We start from the raw sequence: 20,979 nt of genomic DNA, 5'->3' as shown, positions 1-20,979 counted from the left end.
AAATTTTAAACTGTGATTTTTTTTAAATATTATTCCAAAACTATTCCGTGATTTCGCTCAAATTTCGTATCTTGTCATAAAAAATAACATAAAATTTTGTATAGCTAACAATTTTAAAATGTTTGCCTTTTACTATGAAAATAATAAAAATGAAAATAAATGATAGATAGAAATAAATAAACTGGAAAATCATGGACAAACTCAACGCTCATGAAAACGATTGCACGACAAGTGACTTTTAACTTATTGCTAGACATTGATCTTATAGCTGACAACATCAAATATAGCCCCATTACAGCATTCTTCCTGATGTGATACAGGCGTAGCCCTTTTCTCTAAACTATCACTCCATTATTTTAATCTCAAATAACACTCGCCGTTTAAAATACGACAGTTCATCGGCACCACGGTATGCGAGCAACTCAAAAGGATCGCGGCCATGAGGAAGATTAATTGGTAAATGTTTTAGCAACCCAGAAACGAGTGGAATTACCAGGACGCTTGGGTCATCACTGTAACTGACGAGGTAGTTGCCGGACTAACCATCGCTTATAAACCTTTCCTCCGTCGTTGATAATTTTTTTTAAAATCTTGTGTAAATATGTAAATAGTCCATGTATATTCTCTATTATATTCTATTTTATTACATTGTAATATATAATAGAATAATTGTAATATTTATAGTATTCTTACCCATGTAAATATTATTATATTCTAATCTAGTTTAATCTCAACCATGCTTAATATCCTATTGATTTCATCGTACAGTGATCCGACTGGTTTCCCACTCATAACTTTACTATTTGGTGCTTGACATCCCCCTAATTCTGCTCCCACCACTTCTTGCATTCCCCCATAATATGTCTCAAAGATCAGACGAATCAGTTAATGCCCCATCGAGGCAGTGCACTCAATTTGAGGCTTGTTCTAATGTTCTGAATAATAAAATCAAACAATAAATAATTATAATTAATTATATTTTAAATTGCTTACGATTTACAAGTTCAATGATTGTGTGGAAAATATTTTTGATTTCTTTTAAATAGTTCCTGAGGTTAAATGAAATACCAAAAACTTAAAATAGACTTTTGAAGAGCCCAAGCTTTCGACCGTTCTTTTTGCTAAATTATATTGTTTCGTTTTCACCAGTATTTTGAAAGTCATGAATTCAAATCCATTACAAAAACATGAGTGTAATGAGAGTAAGAGCATATATCTGCATGATTTCTTAATTTAGTTGATAATTATCATTCATTAATAAGCTTATTTAAATTTAACTATTTAAGCCATTAAGAAGTGCGGTCATTGAAGTGAAAATACAATCATTAGAACAAATGGTATTCAGTATGCCTTTCCCCCCTTTTCCTGCACCTATAATTTATTATACGTACAAAAGAATGTTTTAATGAATAGGAAAAACTCGCACTTACTTTTAAGTCTTTAAGTTCTTTATTTAACAATTTCAAATTTACCAATATTGTATTAAAGTATCTATAACAAAATATAGGCATTCAAGAATGCTTTCATGAATACGAGAAAATAACCATGCATTTTAAAAGCATTTAAATCTTTCATCGTTTACCTTTAAAGCTGGAATTTGTTAATATTATCTGTGTTTAAAGTAAAAGAAACTACCCTGAAGAATTCTCTTTCAGTCTTTTTTATTCTCCAAGAGTAAAACTAACATGCTAATGTTTTTATAACCCTGGGCAATATTTTCCGCGAATCAAATAATTAAATTAAAGTACGCTGCATTAAAATCTCTTCCTTTTTTTTAATGTAGCACAGAAAAAAACATTTCAAACACCGTCTCATTGAAAAACAAACTAAACGCCCCGCATTAAAATTGCAGGTAAATAATCCGTTTTAAAGTGCTGTTTTTAGTTTTCGCAGCTGATATCAGCCGTGTTTACCATTTTCTTCGAAATAAAGTGGAAGATATAAGCCCCCCATTTAAAAACAATCTTCTAAGCTCCCCCTCCCTGCTCTTTTAGAAAATGTTTACTTTAGGTAAACAGAGTCCAGTTAATTTTCTCTGGGATCTTTTTTTAAAGGATTGTTTTTTAAAGATATGTTGTAGAAAAACCAAATTAAAAGACTTTAATGTTTTCTATGACATTAGATAAATGCTGATAATTGAGAAAAAATTTGTTTCAAACTGATCTTGGCTTTCGATGTATTTGTATTAATTAATTGTTAAAATTTCAAACATTAACGTTTTGTACGTAAATATTCTTCATTTACGTTTTTATAAAAAAAAAATTAAAAAAAATAGTAGTCATAACATAATTTAATTATTCAAATTTATCTCCATTAAAAAATTTTGAATGAATTTTAGGGTAAATGTGATTAATCCGGCGCATAGTCAACGATGATCGTTTATAATCATGACAAAATTTAGTAATTGTGATATATTATTGCATATTTACCAAATATACAACTTAAGACGCTCTACGATCTGGGACTTCGTGGTAATTTACCCATCATCTTGAAGAACTCTGGAACTTTGGTGGTAAAACTGGGTTTTCAGGCCTCTTCATTCAGGCCGAAGGTGTTCCTCAAGGCAGTGTTTTAAGTGTCATACTTTTTATTATTCGAGTTTCGCTTATTTTGAACATACTACCACCTCATGTATTTGGATCACTTTATGTTGAGGATGCTTCATATTCTGGCTCTGATATGCGTGTCATTGATGCCCAGATGCCCTTCAAAAAGATTTCAAAATGATATGAGCAAAATGGTCACACACAGTCACCCACGAGAAGCTCTTGCATACGTTTTTGTCGATTACGCAGATTACACAATGATCCTGTTGTTTCTATTCGTAGCGTTAATACACCTATTGTGTCGGATACAGAATATATAGGCATAATTTTTGACAACAAGCTCACTTTTCTGGCCCATATACTTTATCTTAGAAAATGTTGTGAAAAAACTTTAAATGTGTTACATGTTTTCTCAAATACTTTCTGGGGTGCGGATCGCAACGCCCTACTCAGAAATCTACAAAGCGTTGATAGTATCATACATAGATTATGCTTGCGCAGTCTATGGCCGTGCAATCGCTTCAAATGTGAAGCGGTTAGATAGAGTTGCATATTGCTATGCAAATTTGTAGCAGCACATTTCGAACGACCCCAGGAGAAAGTTTATATGGTGTATGTAATCTCTCACCTCTCTATTTTCGGTGGTATACAGCTCTGTCTCACATTTTACTTTCGTGTTATGTCATCTAACTCACATCCTCTTCGGCATGAGGTTATTCCATTAAGCTTACGACGATTATAGGATGCGCCACCCTCATACATACCCCCTTTTAATGCTCGTATGCGTTCAATCACTCAGACATTTAATTTTTACGTATCACCATCTCAATCAGCTGATCACTTACCTAACAAACCTTGGGTAATTTTTTCGTATCACATTTATTCTCCATTTGCTTCATACAGAAAATCCAGTATAGCTCGCTCTTATCGTGTATATTCAGCTATTCATCTCTCATCGGTATAAGTATTCTCAGTATGTTTCCATCTTTACGGATGGGTCAAAATCTCCAGTGCATGCTGGATGTGGAATCATTATAGCTGATCTGAATGTAGTCATATCATACTTGCCATATGTTCTGTTTTTACTGCTGAAGCTGTAGCTATTCTCATAACTCTACGACTTATCTCATTTGCAACAACAGCGCGAAAGTATTGCATTTACTCTGAGAGCCTAAATGTTTTCCTTGAGATGAGTCGTGTTAACAACGAAGCTCATCCTATTTTATGTATTATTAAATATCTATTGGTTAGCCTTCACAAAAAATGGTTTTAACATTGTTGGATCCCCAGCCATGTTGGTATTTCAGGTAACGACATGACTGATTCTGCTGCCTGATCTGCTGCGACTCTACTAACACTATCAGTACCCTTTTCTGACATGAAGAATTATATACAACATTTTAATATGTCTTTGTGGCAGCAACACTGGGATTTAAAAAGTGAGAGCAAACTGCATACTATTAAATCCACGTTAGAGCCTTGGCCTGTGTCGCAATTGCGCGGAGCAGATGTCAAGCTCACTCGCCTACGTATAGGACATACTCGGCTGACTTATCTTCATTTGCTGTTGGGAGAACCCACCTCCATGATGCGATATTTGTAAAGATTTACTTTCAATTCATCATATTTTTTTTGCTTGCCCATGTTTTATCCAACAACGCCTTACATTTTTTTGGAATTACGATTTTATGTATAAAGGTCTTGTTAGATAAAAATCACCATCCTAACATCTTTGCTTGGTATTGGAATTTTGTTTCATACTTCTTATCATTTTAGTAAATTTACCCAGAAGTTTTATCCATTTTAAATGTATGTAACTTTACAACATTGTTTTAAAATTTTTACTATCTTATCTGATTTTATACATGTGTTTTACAATACTTTACCTTTTAATCTGCTTTTAAAACCGTGTGTTAGGCGCAGTATGTCCTTTTTTGGTCCTTGTGCCACTAAACCCTTCATTCAATTCAATTCAACAAATATACCGTTTAGTTTATAAATTCCTCAACTCGTAATGGAAAATGCAATGAATAGAATTTTTTTTAGAATAACGAGGTTTTAACTCACTTCCACAAAGGAATATGATATAATTGTAATAAATGTTCATAAACTAGCATTGTTTTATTATTATTATTGTTTTGATCATCACTTCAAAACTGCCAACCCATACAAAAGTTTTTCCCGCCATTATTTGAATGAATTTAGTTACGAATCTTTAACGTAAAATAAATTCAGAAAATTATCGTTCAAAAATGCAGCTTAACCGCCATTTTGAATCACGCGCGTCACCTTAAATAGTGTCTTTTAATATTGTTAATAAAACTATCCGACTGCAAATACGAGGGAGATTTAGCACTTTTACGTTAGTCTCCGTACGCTCCAGTACATAAGATTTAAGTCAACTGTGCATGCCAGCGTTCATTTTAGATGATCCGTATCTTTACGTTATGTTGGCGTGATTAACTCTAGAAAGACAAAGCTACAAGCACGCGGTTTATTGCTGTTAAATGTTGTTTTCTGTTTAAGCCTACCTCCGAACTTAAAACATGGATATGGAATGCGAATTTGAAGAAATGTATTGATGAAATTTAGAAATGAATCGTGTGATATTACAACAATTGGTGGAACGAAGAGATCGTCTACAGCCATTGTAAATGTTTGTTTTGATTTTGTAGTCTAAGTTAAAGCAACATTCCACTAGTTAGCGTTTTAACTTACCGATTTCTGAGAAGTCTCTTAATTTTACTTACGTAAGTTTGATATTTTTTCACGGGTACTTTCGCATTTCACCAGAATTGATGCATGAACACGAAGAGTGAGCATGGGCAATTACTTAAAATCTTACGTACGTTGAATTAGTGAATTGTTCTTGTTGAATTAGTCTTGTTCTAATCCATTTTGAGTTAGTGTAACCAGGCTGGCTAGACAGCGCCGGAGAGGGCAGACAAACAGCATTTCCGAAACAAAAATCAGCAAATGTTTCGATTTAAGTATGTTACAATGAATGACTGAAATGGGTTGACTTCCATCCGCGAATCTTGACAATCACATACTCGCTTCAGTAAATGTCCGAAATATGCCAGGTTTGCCCTTCATCAATGTTTTTTTAAGGTCAAGTGCCACCACCCGGTATGCATTTAATCGGTACTCCAAACGCTGATGCTTCTCCTAATCTATCCTCAGAAGATATTAAAATACCGAATAAATATAATACTATCAATGAATAGATAAATATCAGATCGGATGTAACAAATATTTCGAACATTCACCAAAGAGACTATGTGATGGTTGACATTCACCGATGAAAGTCGACATTCCCTTGTTTTCGGTCATTCACGGTAACATATAAAGACAAAAATTAAAACTAATCTGTAAAAGGAATGTTTGAGTTTTGTATTTTTAGAAGAACAAAAAAAGTTGCGGCAAAACTTTATAGAATTTATTTCATTTCTCTTGAATTTAAAATGGCTAATACTTATTTGTAATAAAAATTAATTCAATTTATATTTAATATTTCAACATAATATGACTTTTAAAAAAATGAATTTGTCAAATATGAAGCTGTGAAAAGTATGGTAAGGATAAATTAATTAAAGAAGAAATCTAAAACGTTATCAAAGTCTTACTAATCTCAATTGAAGTTGGAATAAAAGGATTAAAACAGTTTCATTGACGAAATTAAAATGAAATATGTTTTTTTTTTCAAATCTCTAACAAAAAGAAGGTTTTGATGTTCTTAATCAAGTCTTTTTCGTTCATTATTCGCCAGGTATAGGTAATATTTTTATTTGGTTTTATTTTGTTTGAACAATTTTTAGAGACCTCTTATATACGTTTAGTTTGTAAATTTCTTTTTTTTATGATTTTTAAAATAAATATTAATAGATGTTATTCAGAAACAAACTGTGTGAAATATGGAGCTTTGCAAAACCTAATAATAATGATCTTTTTATGCAATCCAATTAAAATATTTCATAAAACATTACCAGAAAAAGTTATTTTAATCGAAAGGATCTAAAAAAGGGTTTGTGAAAAGCCACCTTTTCAAAAGTAAAATGTGAAAAAAAGACACCCATTTTATTCGGCGTTTTAATATTCTCGAACATATATACAGACGTAAAGTGTGTTTGGAAAACCGTCCATGCAAAACGGAGGATTTTCATCCAAGAAAAGGTATTTTTTTCATCCCATGGGAAACTGAAATACTACTTGAAAGGCACACTTGAAATGTGGGTAAAAATATATATACTACAAAAATATATCTCAACTTTATAATAGATTCTACAAAATATACAATTTTCGCAAAAAAACACCAAAGTAGGGACTTAAAAATAGTTCACCCTGATGTTTTAGAGAAGAAAAATAAAAACCTGAATTGATTCGATAAAGTTTAATATAGTGAGCGGGTCAACTTGTGTGTAGGTTACCGAGAATGACCGAAAGCAAGAGAATATCGACATTTAAGCGGTGAATGTCAACAATTACATAGTCGCTTTAGTGAATGTCCAAAATATTTGTTACGTCTGATATGACATTTATTTATTGGTTGATATTATTATATTTATTCTATGTTTTAATATCTGCTGAGGATAGATTAGGAGTTACATCAGCATTTGCAGTACCGATTAAATGCATACTTGACCTTAAAAAAAAACATTGATGTCGGGCATACCGGGCAGAGGCATTTAACAGGACCTATATACCAAAGCGACTATGTGATTGTCAATATTCACAGGTGGAAGACAACAACCACCCATTTAAGTCATTCATAGTAACATCCAATTTACATAAATTTGTTTTGTTTAAACCTATTATGCGACAATATTTTTATTTTAGAGTTATGTCATTTTTCTAAAAATTGAAAAAAAAGAGTGGACACATTTTAATTATAACATTTATATTTCAGTAACAAATTATTCGTCTTTACCAGAATGGCTAAAATATCACTAATTTGATTAAAAAACATTTGAATGTGATAGTTTTAAATTTAAAGTAATTTATAAAACATATCACCACTTTCTTAGATAAAGTACTTTTTTCATACTTTCAAAACTATGCAATTAAATACCCCGTCGCCGAGGTACGACTTGACAAAAAATTGTTCATTTAATTTATTTAAATCATTCATTTTATATAATTATTTAATTTTTTTCTTATTTTTTCTGAATTTATTACCACTTTTTCTTAAATTTGGGAAAGCGCAAAGTTGTTTCTTGTTCGGGTCGGAAAATCTTTATAAGCTTTTATTTCAAAACTTACCAATCATTCTTATTTCTTATAAATTTTTTAGTAACCTAAAAGCATCATACCACTGTTATTAAATTCCATTCATTACTTAAACCTTTCACACCAACACGGTGGCCAAATCTTCCGATTTCGGGGAAGATTTTATGCTTGGATTTTTGATTATATGAATGTTATACAGTGAAATTTCCAGGAAGGACCCTCTCTATGTAGCGACCTCCTCTATTTAAGACTTTACGTTGAAGAAAACCTTTAGATCATCAAAGCCTCACCAAGCGACCGGGCATTCCTTTCCACCAAATGCTGAAAAGGTTAAGTGAGAAAATACATAAAAATATTAAAAAAAACAAATATTAACAATAATAAGTCAATTAAAATGTATTCAAAATGTTTGTGTGAGACTCTTATTTAGAGAGTTCTTTTTGACGATAACAACCTCAGATGCTGCAATCAGAGTGCATTGAAGACTATCAATGATTTACTGCTATTGGATCATTTTTGTTGACGTTAAATTTTATTCATATGGTTTTTATGACGATAACACAAGTGACATTTCTGTATCAAGAAAATTATGCTAACTGAAATTAAAATCTGAAATCGTTAGGGAAAAATCATGTACCTTCGATAGCATTTTGAAGTCAATAAAGATAACCCCTTAGAACGACACAGTAGAACAGAGAGTGCTCTCTCCCAACAGGTTCATTTGTAAGTTACACAGAAAATATTCATTTGATTTAATTTTCTGAGGCTGGAAAGATAATAAATAAATTTTATTGACAATCATAGATGCCAACCTACTGAACAAAATATTTAAACTGCCAATAAATAAATAGTTATTGTTAGCAAAATTTGTTTCATTTTGCCACCACTTATTTTTACAAACCGACTTTAATCTGCAGTGAACTGATCATTAAGACACTGTTCCCAGCAGATCACCGAAGTCAAGCATCACTGGTTGCGGTGAGTTTGCAGTTGGGTGACCACTCGGATCAGCCTGCGTAGGGACCGAGGGTGTGCGGTATGGGTCCTCATTAAGCTGTTCTACCGTAAAGTGCTCGACTTCGCGTGCAGGTCGTCAGGCTACCGAAGCGGGAGTGCCACCCCCTCTGCGGAGGATCAAAATTGTTATGGCATGTCTTCCGATCATCCTCGGGGATGTTTCCAGACTGTCGCCAATAGCCCATTGTGCTGCTCTAGTGAGACTAAATGAATTATAACAGTAAACTAACTTCCAGGCCTTATATATGTGCTTAATTTGTTTATATGACGTGGTTTATCATTTTGAACCATTTTTCATTCATTCAAATCAAATCATTGATCGTAAAATTTACAGCCCTTTTAATTATTTTTTGTGATAAGTTGGCATCTATGCATACAATTATCAAAGCAATTGGGCTCATGCACTCCAAGAAGAAGACAAACCACACCCACTCATGTGACCTATGATATCAGCGCCAGCAAATATTTTTAAGTTAAATGGGGTAAGTTGAGCTGAGTTTTTTTACATGGTATAGAATCTTAATTAACATTAAGTGTTAATTAAATACATAGCCGTATCGCACATCGAATTTGTTGAAACATAATTCTTTCTCGTCTGCTTCTTTTGCTTAACACAGATTAATTATTTGTTTATGTATTTTATGACAACCGTGATATATTTTTGTTTTGTGTACCTGGCAACTTCAATGCATCGTTAGTTCGTTAATGTTCTACATGGCTTTTTGCCTGGCTTTGTGTTAAGTCTTTCTGTAAATATATAGTGAAAAAATTAAAACCTCTGCGAAAGAATCTCTGTGAAAGTATATTGGCTGTTGTGTCACTTAAGAGAATTGGTACTCGACAAGCTTGGCTTACCCGAAATAGAATAAAAAGGACAGTCGCCAGCATAAACAGATGCTACGTTTCAACAACCAATCAAGATCGAGATGCCCACACTATCTTGTCACTTGTAGGTATCCTATTGTTATTTCTTTACCACTAAATAGACTTTCTTAAAAAGTGCAGATGTAGGCAGCTACATACTTCTGGAGTTGCTTCTAAGCAACAAAACTTTGATGGATCTTCATGAATATTTAGAATTGGGACTTATTGCTTCGTTTTTGAGTTAATAAACATAGTAAATGTTCGTTTTTAATAATTACAATTTTTATTGAAGTTAAATTACGTAGCAACTCTTCATTTAGTGAACTACAATACATAATGTAGTTAACTAAGAGATCGACTTTCTTTTCTAGTAACTGTACGTTGTAGTTAACTGACATGGCAACTATTTTCTATTGTTTTAGAAATTTAGGGATGCCAACTTTCTAAGCTTTTGGGAAAAATTTCTTCTGGCAGCTAAGTTTATGTTTTAAAATTTATTTTTTGTTCTGCAAATTTGATTTAGAGTTACTTTCTACACTACTGCATGTTAATAATTCAAAAGTTCCCATAAAACTCGGCTTTGTTCTATCGAGATGACACTTTAAATGTGTGGCAAAATTAACAAAAAAAATGAAAGCTTTAATTTTTAACTTTCTACCACTCTATAAAATATTTTTCAAAATGCGTAGTACTTCGCAGACCAACCTAAAATTATAGTTGTAGTTTCCGAACTCTTTTTATTAATAAAGAAACCTTTTCTTTTTTTTTACCAAACGAAATGTAAATTCCCTTCTATTTTTATATTTGATTCCAGGTAATTTTTTGCACTAAAGAGAAATTTGAAAAAATAAAATGAAATATTTACTGACTTATGGAAAAGGGAACGGATAGAATATGGAGGGTTGAAACAATAGAAAAGAAGAAAACAAAGAAAAATTCAAGAAATATGGAACGAAATAAGGAAACAATGGGAATGAAAAGTAAACTAGAAATTTGTTTGTTGTTTGCAAGTAAACAAAACGTTAAAGTAAAATCAAGTGTTCTTCCTTCTTAAAAAGAAACTTCTGAAGTAGAACTTAATGAAAAGACTGTATTTAAAATAAAATAAAAAGAAATGAAAAACGAAGAACTCACGAAAATAAGTGAACCAAACTATATTAGAACTTTGCGGGATTTCAAGGAAGATTTTTAGGAATTCTTCATTTTTAAATTCTAAAAAAAGGAGGAAACAGTCTTTGGTTTCCTTTGATGTAAAGTCATCGATATAATTTACGGTATTCTTCCAAATAGTTGTAAAAAAGTATGCTAAATTGCCCAATAAATCCCCAATCCGAAATCAAATAAATAGGATTTTTCAGAATGTTTTATTAACCACTGTCGTCATATTCAACAAAATAAATGTTTATTTAACCCAATAAGAGCAAAGAGTGTGAAAATACACTTTTTGGTAGTGGAGCTATAAGTTTCTGTTAGAAACAAAAATGTTCTAACACATACGCTGCTTTTTTTGGAACAAACATTTAATAAAAGGGTACACAGTTAAAAACTAATGCTTTCAAAATTTTGGTAATTCTACCAACTTTTTAAATTCTCGCGATGAGAGATCTATATAAACTTTTGAATTATTTACATAGAGTGGTGTGGAAAAATAATTTTAAATCAAATTTAAGAAACAAAGAATAATACATTAAATTTAGCTACCACGAGCAGAATTTTTTCCAAACAGCAGGTGATTTCAAATAAAATAATTTCAAGCGTGGTAGGTCTGTGGGGGAAAAAATGCAACGTAGGACTGAGAGATGGGTTCCCCAAATCCAAAAGTGATATTTATGCAAAAGAAAGGGTTGAACTCTTAATTTATATTGTTTGTAACTGAAACACTTGGACTGCTCTCTTATGGCTAGCTAGTGATCACATTAAGACTCTCAAGGATCGTGTGAAAATCTACGCCACCTGCATAAAATGCTCCGATTATGCGGTTTCTTCTAAATACACTCTGGAATGTTTGGGCCTCACTATGGAAGAAATTTATTCAAATCTCCTACGTCATAGACTTTCTTCGATTCAATGGTCATCTGGACCTGGTCTGACTCCGCCAGACTTTTAGTATTAAAAATATCAGACTTTTAGAGGTAACATGTTATCTTTACAACAAGTACAGTGAAACCTCCTCGATGTAGCGACCACCTCTATTTGCGACTACTTTTTGGAGGCAGGGAATTTTTTCCATAGACTTTGTGTTGAGGGAAACCTTTAGGAGAGACTATTAAAACCTTTCCCAGCAACCGGACAAACATCTGTATCAAATGTGCGGAAAAGATCAAATAAGGAATCACGAAAAAATAACAAATCAAAATATTTAACAAAACAAATAAGTAAATTTAAATCTAGTCAAAATATTTGTGTGAGACTCAAATTTAAAGAGCTCTTTCTGACGATAACAACCTCATGGTGCAATCAGAGTGCACTAAAGACGATGCTTATCAATGATTTAATTTTAAAGTTGAAAGTTAAATTAGGAAAAAAAGTTAAGTTAAAAAAAGAAAAAGCATCTCAAGCAAACAAACCTCTCCTCATCTTTTAAAGCTAACTAATTTTTATGATATAAAATTAAATGCAAACTTAAATAAAAAAGTATAATTATTTATTTATTTAAAATAGCTTTATCATTCATAATTGGTAAATTTGTTTTTACACATAATTATATCAGTTGGGATCATTTTTCTAGACTCTAAATATTATTCATGGATTCGTCTTCTCATGACGCTCAGAAGTGGCATTTCTGCAAATGTTTTCAAAAATTTTTGTTATTTGTAGAATATTAAGTGAGCACAATTATCGTGTTCCTTCAACAACAAAAATGAAGCATCAGAAAATTTAGGTACTAATTTTTATATTATTTTAAAAGAATAAAGAGGATATATCACGTAGTACGTAGAAAATATTTATATAAAACATATTTTGTTCATATTTATATCGCTTATTACCTTATTTCAATTTACTTATATATATCCCAGACTTCGTTTTTCAGCAAAATAAAAAATGTTTCACTCAATTCAGACCTAACTATTTGCTATCAATGCTCCTCCCTTCCTACCCTTTAAATTATTTTCGATGTAGATGAAGAGGCAGATAGCCCCCCCCCCCCGGGCTAGGTACCTCGACCTAATCTTTATTTGCAGTAGAAATATATACCGTCTTCTTATAGGATAACTGTGGCTCCATCTCTCGAAAGTTTATATAACTTCGTATTTTAGTATTTCGATGATAGTACATTTGTACTAATAGCTATAACTTTATGTGAGACCTAAATATTTTTGTTTGCAGTAATTACGTATTTTTTCTTACAGCCAGCCTGGACGTGAACGTTGTGTCAGGGTGTGTGTCTTTGAGAGAAGGCACCATGGAACTGATGGGTCCATGGAGGATTCTATTCGTGGTGTTTGTCACCTACTCCATGCTTCCCCTCTCCCTCCTCTGGTGTCTCCTGTGTGGGTGTCTGTCCAGTCTCAGTCACGTCATTTTTGTCACATCCATAGGTTCGACGAGTGAAAAAGACTTCCTCAAAAAAGTAATCATTTCTCTTTCATAATTAATCAGAAAAAAAATATTTCTAACAATTTTATTCCTACTCATACAATATTTCAAATCTATAAAAAAATCTGCAAAACATTTTAATTTGCTCAAAAAATTCAATTCTGATGCTAAATGGTGCATAATTGGTTTTAATATTGTATTTTTTTTTTATTCTTTTTTTTGAATATGTAAGAGGAAGATTTGGATGGTAGTAGAATAATTCGGCAATAGAATTATACTCATTTTTTGTATTGTTGTGAAACAGTAAAACACAGAACAATAGCTTTATACAGTCAATTCGCTATAACTCGAAGTACGATAACTCGAATATTACTATAACTCGAGTTTTTTATGAAGTCCCGACCCTTTTATCTTCAATTTCATGTTAATTATTCTCGATTACTCGAATTTTACTCCCTTTAACTCTATTTTTTTGGGGTCTTTTAAAGCAAAAAGAAAAACCTAGGAGATGATATCTTGCCCCTTCCTTTGCAACACACGCACAATGTCTTTCGCACTCTTCATGGAGAAGCTAAAGCTGTCCCTCTTGAAGTATGTGAACAGTGGTTAAATGAAACGTTACCAAATTTACTTCAAGGATACAGTTAAAATGATATCTTCAATATTGATAAAATGGGTTTATTTTTTAAATGTCTTCCAAATAAGACTATGTTTAAGGATGGAAACTGCTCGGGGGGTAAAATGAGCAAGGATCGTTTGACTGTCCTAGTTGGAGGAAAATACCGAAATCCCCGATGTTTCAAGAATGTAAAAACGTATTCTTTGGATTAGAATTCTAACAGAAAGTTTTGGACGACATCAGTTTTATTTGAAGACTACGTAAGAAAATTGGATCGGAAATTCTTCGCTAAAAAAAGAAAAGTGATACTTTTTATGGATAAATGCACAACGCATAGTTATCTACCTAATTTGTAAGCAGTAAACTTGTCCCGCCAAACACAACAGCAAAGTTGCAGCCAATGGACCAGGGTATCATAAAGTGCTTCAAACAGTCTTATCGTAAATGGTTTGTCAGAAAAGTGATCTTAAATATTGTAAGCATTTAGAAGATTTGTAATTAATAAGCATTAATTAAATAATCCGACAATATTTTGAAAGTCCAAAACCGAAACTAACGGTAAGTCGAACTTCCGATATGTCGAAGTTTTTCGTCAGTCCTATCAGATTCGAGTTATCGCGAATTCACTGTAATATTATTTCACGCAATATTTATTTTGTTATCAATAGTGAATAAAATTATATTACCGAATTCTACTACCATCCATTTTTCTCCCTCTTATTCCAAATTATATTCCTGCTGATTTTTATGAATAAAATGTTCAAAAACTAACTAAATAATAACACTTAAGTAGCTATTATTAAGTAGATTAACTTTAATTGATTTTTTTTCTTCTCTTCGTACAAGGATTTTTCCGACAAATTTTAGTAACAACTCAACATTTCTTTCGAAGAAGTTTTAAGTATTTAAATGATAATCATTCCAAAAATGCAATGGTTTTAAACACAGTGGTTGATCAACCAAAGTTTGGTTTGTAAGGTTACTAACGAATAGTGGCTTGTTTACTTACAAATTACTATGTCTGATCTATTGTTAGGAGGAAATTTTGTTATTTCATTTGCATCATTTTAATCTTCTTTTAAGCTAACTAAATGCAGTTTCATGTACATATACTGAATTATCTTTGAGACTAAAGTGTAAGCATTATGTTTTAATGGATTATAATTTATAAAGAAATATAAGATCATTTAAATACCTCTTTTCATGATCTGAATCACATTATTGTAAATCTTTACTGATATATATTTATGATTATTTGCAGTCGGTTTATTAACAAAATTAAAAGACACTATTTGAAGTGTTGAAGTGACTCAAAATGGCCAAATTAACCTTCAATAATATCATGTTGCGTTTTCTGGCATGCAATTGCATTGGTAAAAAAAGAAATATATCTCGAGGAATATTGTTTTATTTCCTAAATAAATGTCTATTTATTTATTAATATGAGGTGCCCTTTCGCAAAATAAAAGTCTTGCCAGACCAAAAGTAATGAAATTCATGATAATTTTAAAAAGTTCGAATGTTTGATCAAATTTTATTTAATCTTATCTACTATTAGTTGATAGAATTCAAGAGTCTAGCGTTTTCTTACACGCCAGAATAATATTGGTTCTATCTGATGTCAAATATAATCGTTGCGCTACGTGGATTAACTGCTGAAAAATATGTACTTGGATCTTCAAAATGGCAAAAGTAATTATTTCAGCACTTATTGAAAACTGACATTGAAGATAAACATCAATTGTTAACTCTTAGTGTTGTAAAATAGCTTTTTTGTCACATAAATACAAAAATAGCTGGCAAAAAAAATGATTCAAAATGTATTATTCAATGATTTCAACTAAATTGGTGTCAGAATGAGAAATTAAGAAAAAAATATATACTTATTTTTGGTCGAGCTATATGTTGTCTTGCCCCTCACCGACTCTCATTTATTTATTTAATAAATGGTAATTAAAATTAAAATAAAAAGTTTCTGCGTATCTCTACTTCATTTAAATTAGGTGAGTGAAGAATTTAAATTGTTTGCACATTGGATATCGAGCGCAAAGTACGGCTCCGATTACAATGAATTATATTTGGTAAGATTAATGTAAGATTCCTAAAAAACTATTTATGTTAAAAAATATATGTAAGATTCCCAAAAAATCAAATTGATATTTTAATTATTTTAACCAAACATATTTTTAAAATGCAACAATTTGGAGGTCAGACATTGTATATCGACCTCCTGATTGCAGAAAACGCAGAAACCAAGTTTAATTCTAACTTCTTTTAGGATACTAAGATTCTCAATTCCGCTTTTTGAAAGTTGCGTTACTTTGTTAGTTGCGTTCAATAAAGGTGATTTTATAGAATGATTTACTTGTGATTATTTGCTAGAAGAGATGTCTAAGAATTCAAATTCTCAAATTCACTATAATTTCGATTAGCTGTTCAGTTCATCGACAGTGAGTGGAAAAGAAATGTAAGTCAGACAGTCCATCAAGAACGTTGTTTATTCTTTGAATTGACTAAAAGCTTTTTATGTCATCAGTCAATTTCAAAAATATGATAACATGGACACAAGCATGATGAAATACCCATTTTTTCTCCGAAAATGCATTTGCCAATCACATTTCGACAAATAAGCTGTCTAAGCTTTTTTGTTTGTCTGGTTGGTTTTAACGAAGGTCTGTCGACAAAAATCAATGTCTTTATAAAAAGAAGAAGAAAAATAAATCTAGAATAGGGGAACTTAAAAATAATATTTTTCCCCGCTTTAATCCGGACGAAGAGGTATGTCGCCATTTTTTAAAATGACGAATTCGTAAATAGATTTTTTTTTAACAGTTTAAAAAAGATTTTTTTGAGTCCTTATTTTATGCGTGCTCATGGGCAAGCAGTCACTCAAATTTCGATTTAAATTTTTAGTTGTGTTTTCTTTTTAATAGGGGACCCTTGAAAATTTTAACATTATTTTTCTGTTTAAAAGAATTCACGCTGGTTTTATATAAGGATTTAAAAGAAAGTGCATTATGGGATTTTTGAAATATATTTCGAAATTTGATGGCTTCGTAAAAATAAAGAGAGCTTAAATATTCGGTCTGATAAAAATATTCAGAATTTATACTGAATAGATACACACAAAGTCGAGTTCTTTTCAAAGTATTTTTTTATTAGCACTTCAATACAAATAAGAATGTATGTTATAAACGGATCATTTTTTCCCCGTTCAAATGTTAAATTTTAGAAAAAAGTTTCACTCACACTTAAAATGTTAAAAAAGGAAATACAATAAAAGATGTAAATTAAGTTGAATTAAAAATTTTAATTTGGTCTAAAATTGCCTGTGGAATGCATCGCTTCAATTTCCGTGACTGAATACAAAAATGCGGAATCAAACTGAAAATTTACTCTGCTTTACATAAATATTAATTATCTCATCCAAATTAGATGACTTAAAGAAATTAATCTAATACTATGAATAAAAGAATATGGTATAAAAATATACTGTTTGTCTAGAAGCCCACTAAAATTGTGTATATGGGAAACGGGTCAAATGATTGAAAATAATTTACTAACTGCCATCTAAACAAATAAGCAATTGTTTCCTACTTAGGGGCAGGTGAGGTAAAGTGGGTATAAAATGAAGCTTTTTCAAAGAAGGCTCTAAAACCGTTAAATTAATTTTACTGAACATTTTGATGCATTTTATACACATTAGATTTATATAGATCAAATAGGAAGCATAATTTATCTATTTTGTTTGATTGTTTTCTTACAATAATGATTTCGAAGGAGCATTTTTTGATCTACTCACTTTACCCCAGAGTGAGCCAATATGCTATTTTGGTAATTCTAATTATATAATCTGTCTGTTATATGTTGTTAACCCCCCCCCCATCATTCTTCTCTTTAAAAAAATAAAATTTATAAGAAATTTTATTTTTAGTGTTAAAATGACTATGTAGGTCTGTACTCAAACGAATAAATTATTTTTTAACTATTTCATTATAAAACACTGAGCTTTAGATACTAACCAAATCTGAAACAATATCCCTATCATACAAGACTTTGTTAAACCTAACCCTATTCCCACTTTACCCCACCTCAGAAAACAATTCATAATAAATTAGAACTTTGAAATTTATTCTTAAATTTCTATGTAGATCTGTTCTTCAGATGTCCCTCTACCAGTTTGAACCAAAATGAATAGTTTTTGCCAATTTTTAATGGTATTCGAAGAAAGTTCATCAATAGTTTTAACAAACATACTTTATAGGTTCATCATGAACAGATAGTTTGTAAACATTACATTTTTTTATCAGTTTTTAAAACTGGAATAAAAATACTTGTCACAATCTCAGTAAATGTCTTTAAAAAATATTAAAAGGAGAAAATATATGGGTTAATTTAAACATAAAATCACTTTACAACGTGTACCCACTTTACCCCACCTGACCCTATTTTTTTCCCCTGAATCGAATGAGGAAACTAACCCCTAGACGGTACGACTACCAGTTTCGAAATCATAATGTTTTTACAAATAAAGTACAATTTAGGACATTTTTTGTTAATGAATTGTTTCACTCTGAATTGAATGAAATCAAAACTAAGTAGATAAAACTGATAGTGGGAAGGTAAAAGGAAATGCATAGATCCCTTTTATAAACAATAACTAAAAAGTAATGTTAGACTCCTTTTATAGGTCAAGTACCAAAATTATATTTTTTAACCATAAAACCCTTTTAGCTTTGAAAATATTAATCCTATCTGCCTATCTTCCATTAAATATTTCGTTAAACAATTGTTTAAATAGTAAAATCTCGTCTTTTTCTCCCTTTATATCCTACACTGTCAAAACCTATTCACATTGAAGTTGAAAATTGTACAAATGAATACTTTTTATCTCAAGTTAATACACATTTTAAAGAGAGAATGATAAATCAATAACCGAGAAAGCTCGCACAAAGCTCAGGTGCCTTTTCTCCGATTACGAATTATTTTTACCAATTTTAGCCTATACTTGGAAACCATAATAATAGATTATTTACAATCGACACTCGAGCATGAGAAGATGAAAGTATGTTTTTTTTCCGAAGAAGTGAACTTTCATAAATTGCATACATGTTTTCAATTGTGTAATACAGATGTTTTTATAAGAAGACTTGCATAAATACGTCAATTGCGTTAAATATTTTTATAATATTTAAATTCTATTCGCTTCTGTTTTGTGAAGCCTAGTTCGAAATCATCTTAATATTCTCTTTGTTTGATGAGCAAACTCATTTTATTTTAAGAATGAGCGAATCTATGCATCCTAAATAAATGTTATTACGTGAAAATAACGTGACTGATGTGCATCTTACGGTCATTGTAGACTCTACTGAAAATAATGGCAGTTACTTTGTACATCAAGTAGTGCAACGGAATTTTCGTGTTGTTTAATGAACTGTCCAGGATTCGTGGTGTCATAAAGAATTCGAGAATCACTAATACATCACTTTGGTGTAACATAGCTGTTTCCGATTTTGGTGTTGAGATTGTAGCGTAATAGAAATGACGACGTGAGTTCTAAAAATTTATTTCAAAACTTTATACAAAAATTCTTGAAACGAAAAAAACTAACTATTAATTTTACAAAAACTCATAAGAGAGAAGAAGAAAAAACATAATGCTTAACTCTATCAAGCTATCTAACTATAGCTCGAAATAAGTTTTAATAAAATCTGCTCTGAACTCTGTTTTGCTAAAATATGCTCGTTACGTAGCAAGAATAATAAAAAAAATGTACAGTGATTGTTTAGAAATTTCTAAAATCTCCTTCACATTTATTCGTATTCCTTAAGAGCGGCAATCCTTGAATGCGCTAAATTAAAAGTAAATTGAATGCATTTTATGAATGCATATGCTAAAGTGTTTTAAAACACATGACATTTCATGATATTGCGTTGAATTAAGTAATTTACCTGAACACTAAAGAAAGGATGGGAAGAATTATTTTCGTAATCTTCTCTTATATTGCGAAAGGAAATGATAGGAACAGCATTTCCATATCTTGCGTAAATGTGGAAGAACCGGAACCTATTTACAACATTTTCACAGCCTCTAATTTCGTGGACTTTTCCATCTCTCCCTTTGTAATAAGAAAAATGAGTGGATTTGACAGAAAACCATCAACTTGTTGGTTCTGTGGATTAAAACACTTCCCCCATTTACTTGGTCCTATAAATGATAAATAAAACTACTAAAAGCTGTTAGCAAAAGCAAAAAATAAATAAAAAGGAGATCTTTCCGAAAACAGATCGATCGTGTGAATCTTTTCTTTTTGTAACTTTGAAGAGATTGGATCCTAACTTATCGGGAGAGATTTTTCATTACATTCCCTCCCCGCCACACCACACGCACAAACAATTTATCGTTTTCTTTCTTTTTTTTTCATCACTTAACGTTCATATCGGAAGATGAGGAAATTTTATCGTGTTTGGTAACTCGTTGCAAATTGATATTCATTGGTAAGTGAAATCAATTCCCTTAACGGAAAATATATGTTGGAACAGAAAAATATACAGTTCTATGTAAATCTAAAAAGGAAAAATACACTCTTTAAAATCATTTTATTTTTCTAAGTTTTTGAATGACTGATAACGTTTCAATAATTTTATTTTACTTCATAACCGTCGTTGAACATCCGACTCAATTTTTTAGGTTTGCGACTACTTTTGTTCAACTCCGTCGGCTTGTAATTTTAAACCCAATCCAAAGAACAAGGAAACTCCTGGATTAATTGTGCTGAAGTAACTTTGCCTTCGTGGAGGACTTTTTTGATTGAACTAACCCGCATTTGCGTCACATGAAGAGGAAAACCACGAAAATCTCCTACGGTTAGCCTGACGGCAAGGGTCTCTAACCCATGATCCATCAACCACTGAGGATATTTTACGTCATCACTGTTGTCGGTGCGAGCTGGGGGTGGTATCGTCCAGCCATCGAGATGGGATTCAACCTCATTGGAAGGTTCTATTCTCCTGAGTCACCACGGCTCGCTTCAATAATTAATAGTAAAAAATAAGTTGCTTAGTTATTGTTTTCACTAAACTCTCATTAGGGTTTCAACAAGCTAAAATGTGGCTTTACTGTTACGCCCAGAAGCAGAAACCCTCCCAAAGCCCGGCAAAGTAGTGAACG

At 31.5% G+C, this 20,979-nt stretch overlaps 1 protein-coding gene across 1 annotated transcript in view; it reads left to right on the top strand.

Moving 5' to 3' along the window:
• The window catches only part of LOC107439048 (adenylate cyclase type 8), a 184,826-nt gene that overhangs the window by 77,392 nt on the left and 86,455 nt on the right, over positions 1–20,979 (top strand). Inside the window, 1 exon segment of the mRNA XM_087160509.1 lies at positions 13,004–13,224. Within this exon segment, the coding sequence (XP_087016635.1) occupies positions 13,004–13,224 (221 nt within the window).

The sequence above is a fragment of the Parasteatoda tepidariorum genome, chromosome 4 (assembly GCF_982258835.1).
Source record: "Parasteatoda tepidariorum strain Cologne lab strain chromosome 4, Ptep-v5.0, whole genome shotgun sequence".
NCBI lineage: Eukaryota > Metazoa > Arthropoda > Arachnida > Araneae > Theridiidae > Parasteatoda > Parasteatoda tepidariorum.
Note: the sequence above shows the minus strand (reverse complement) of the source record. Positions and strands in the feature narration are given on the sequence as shown.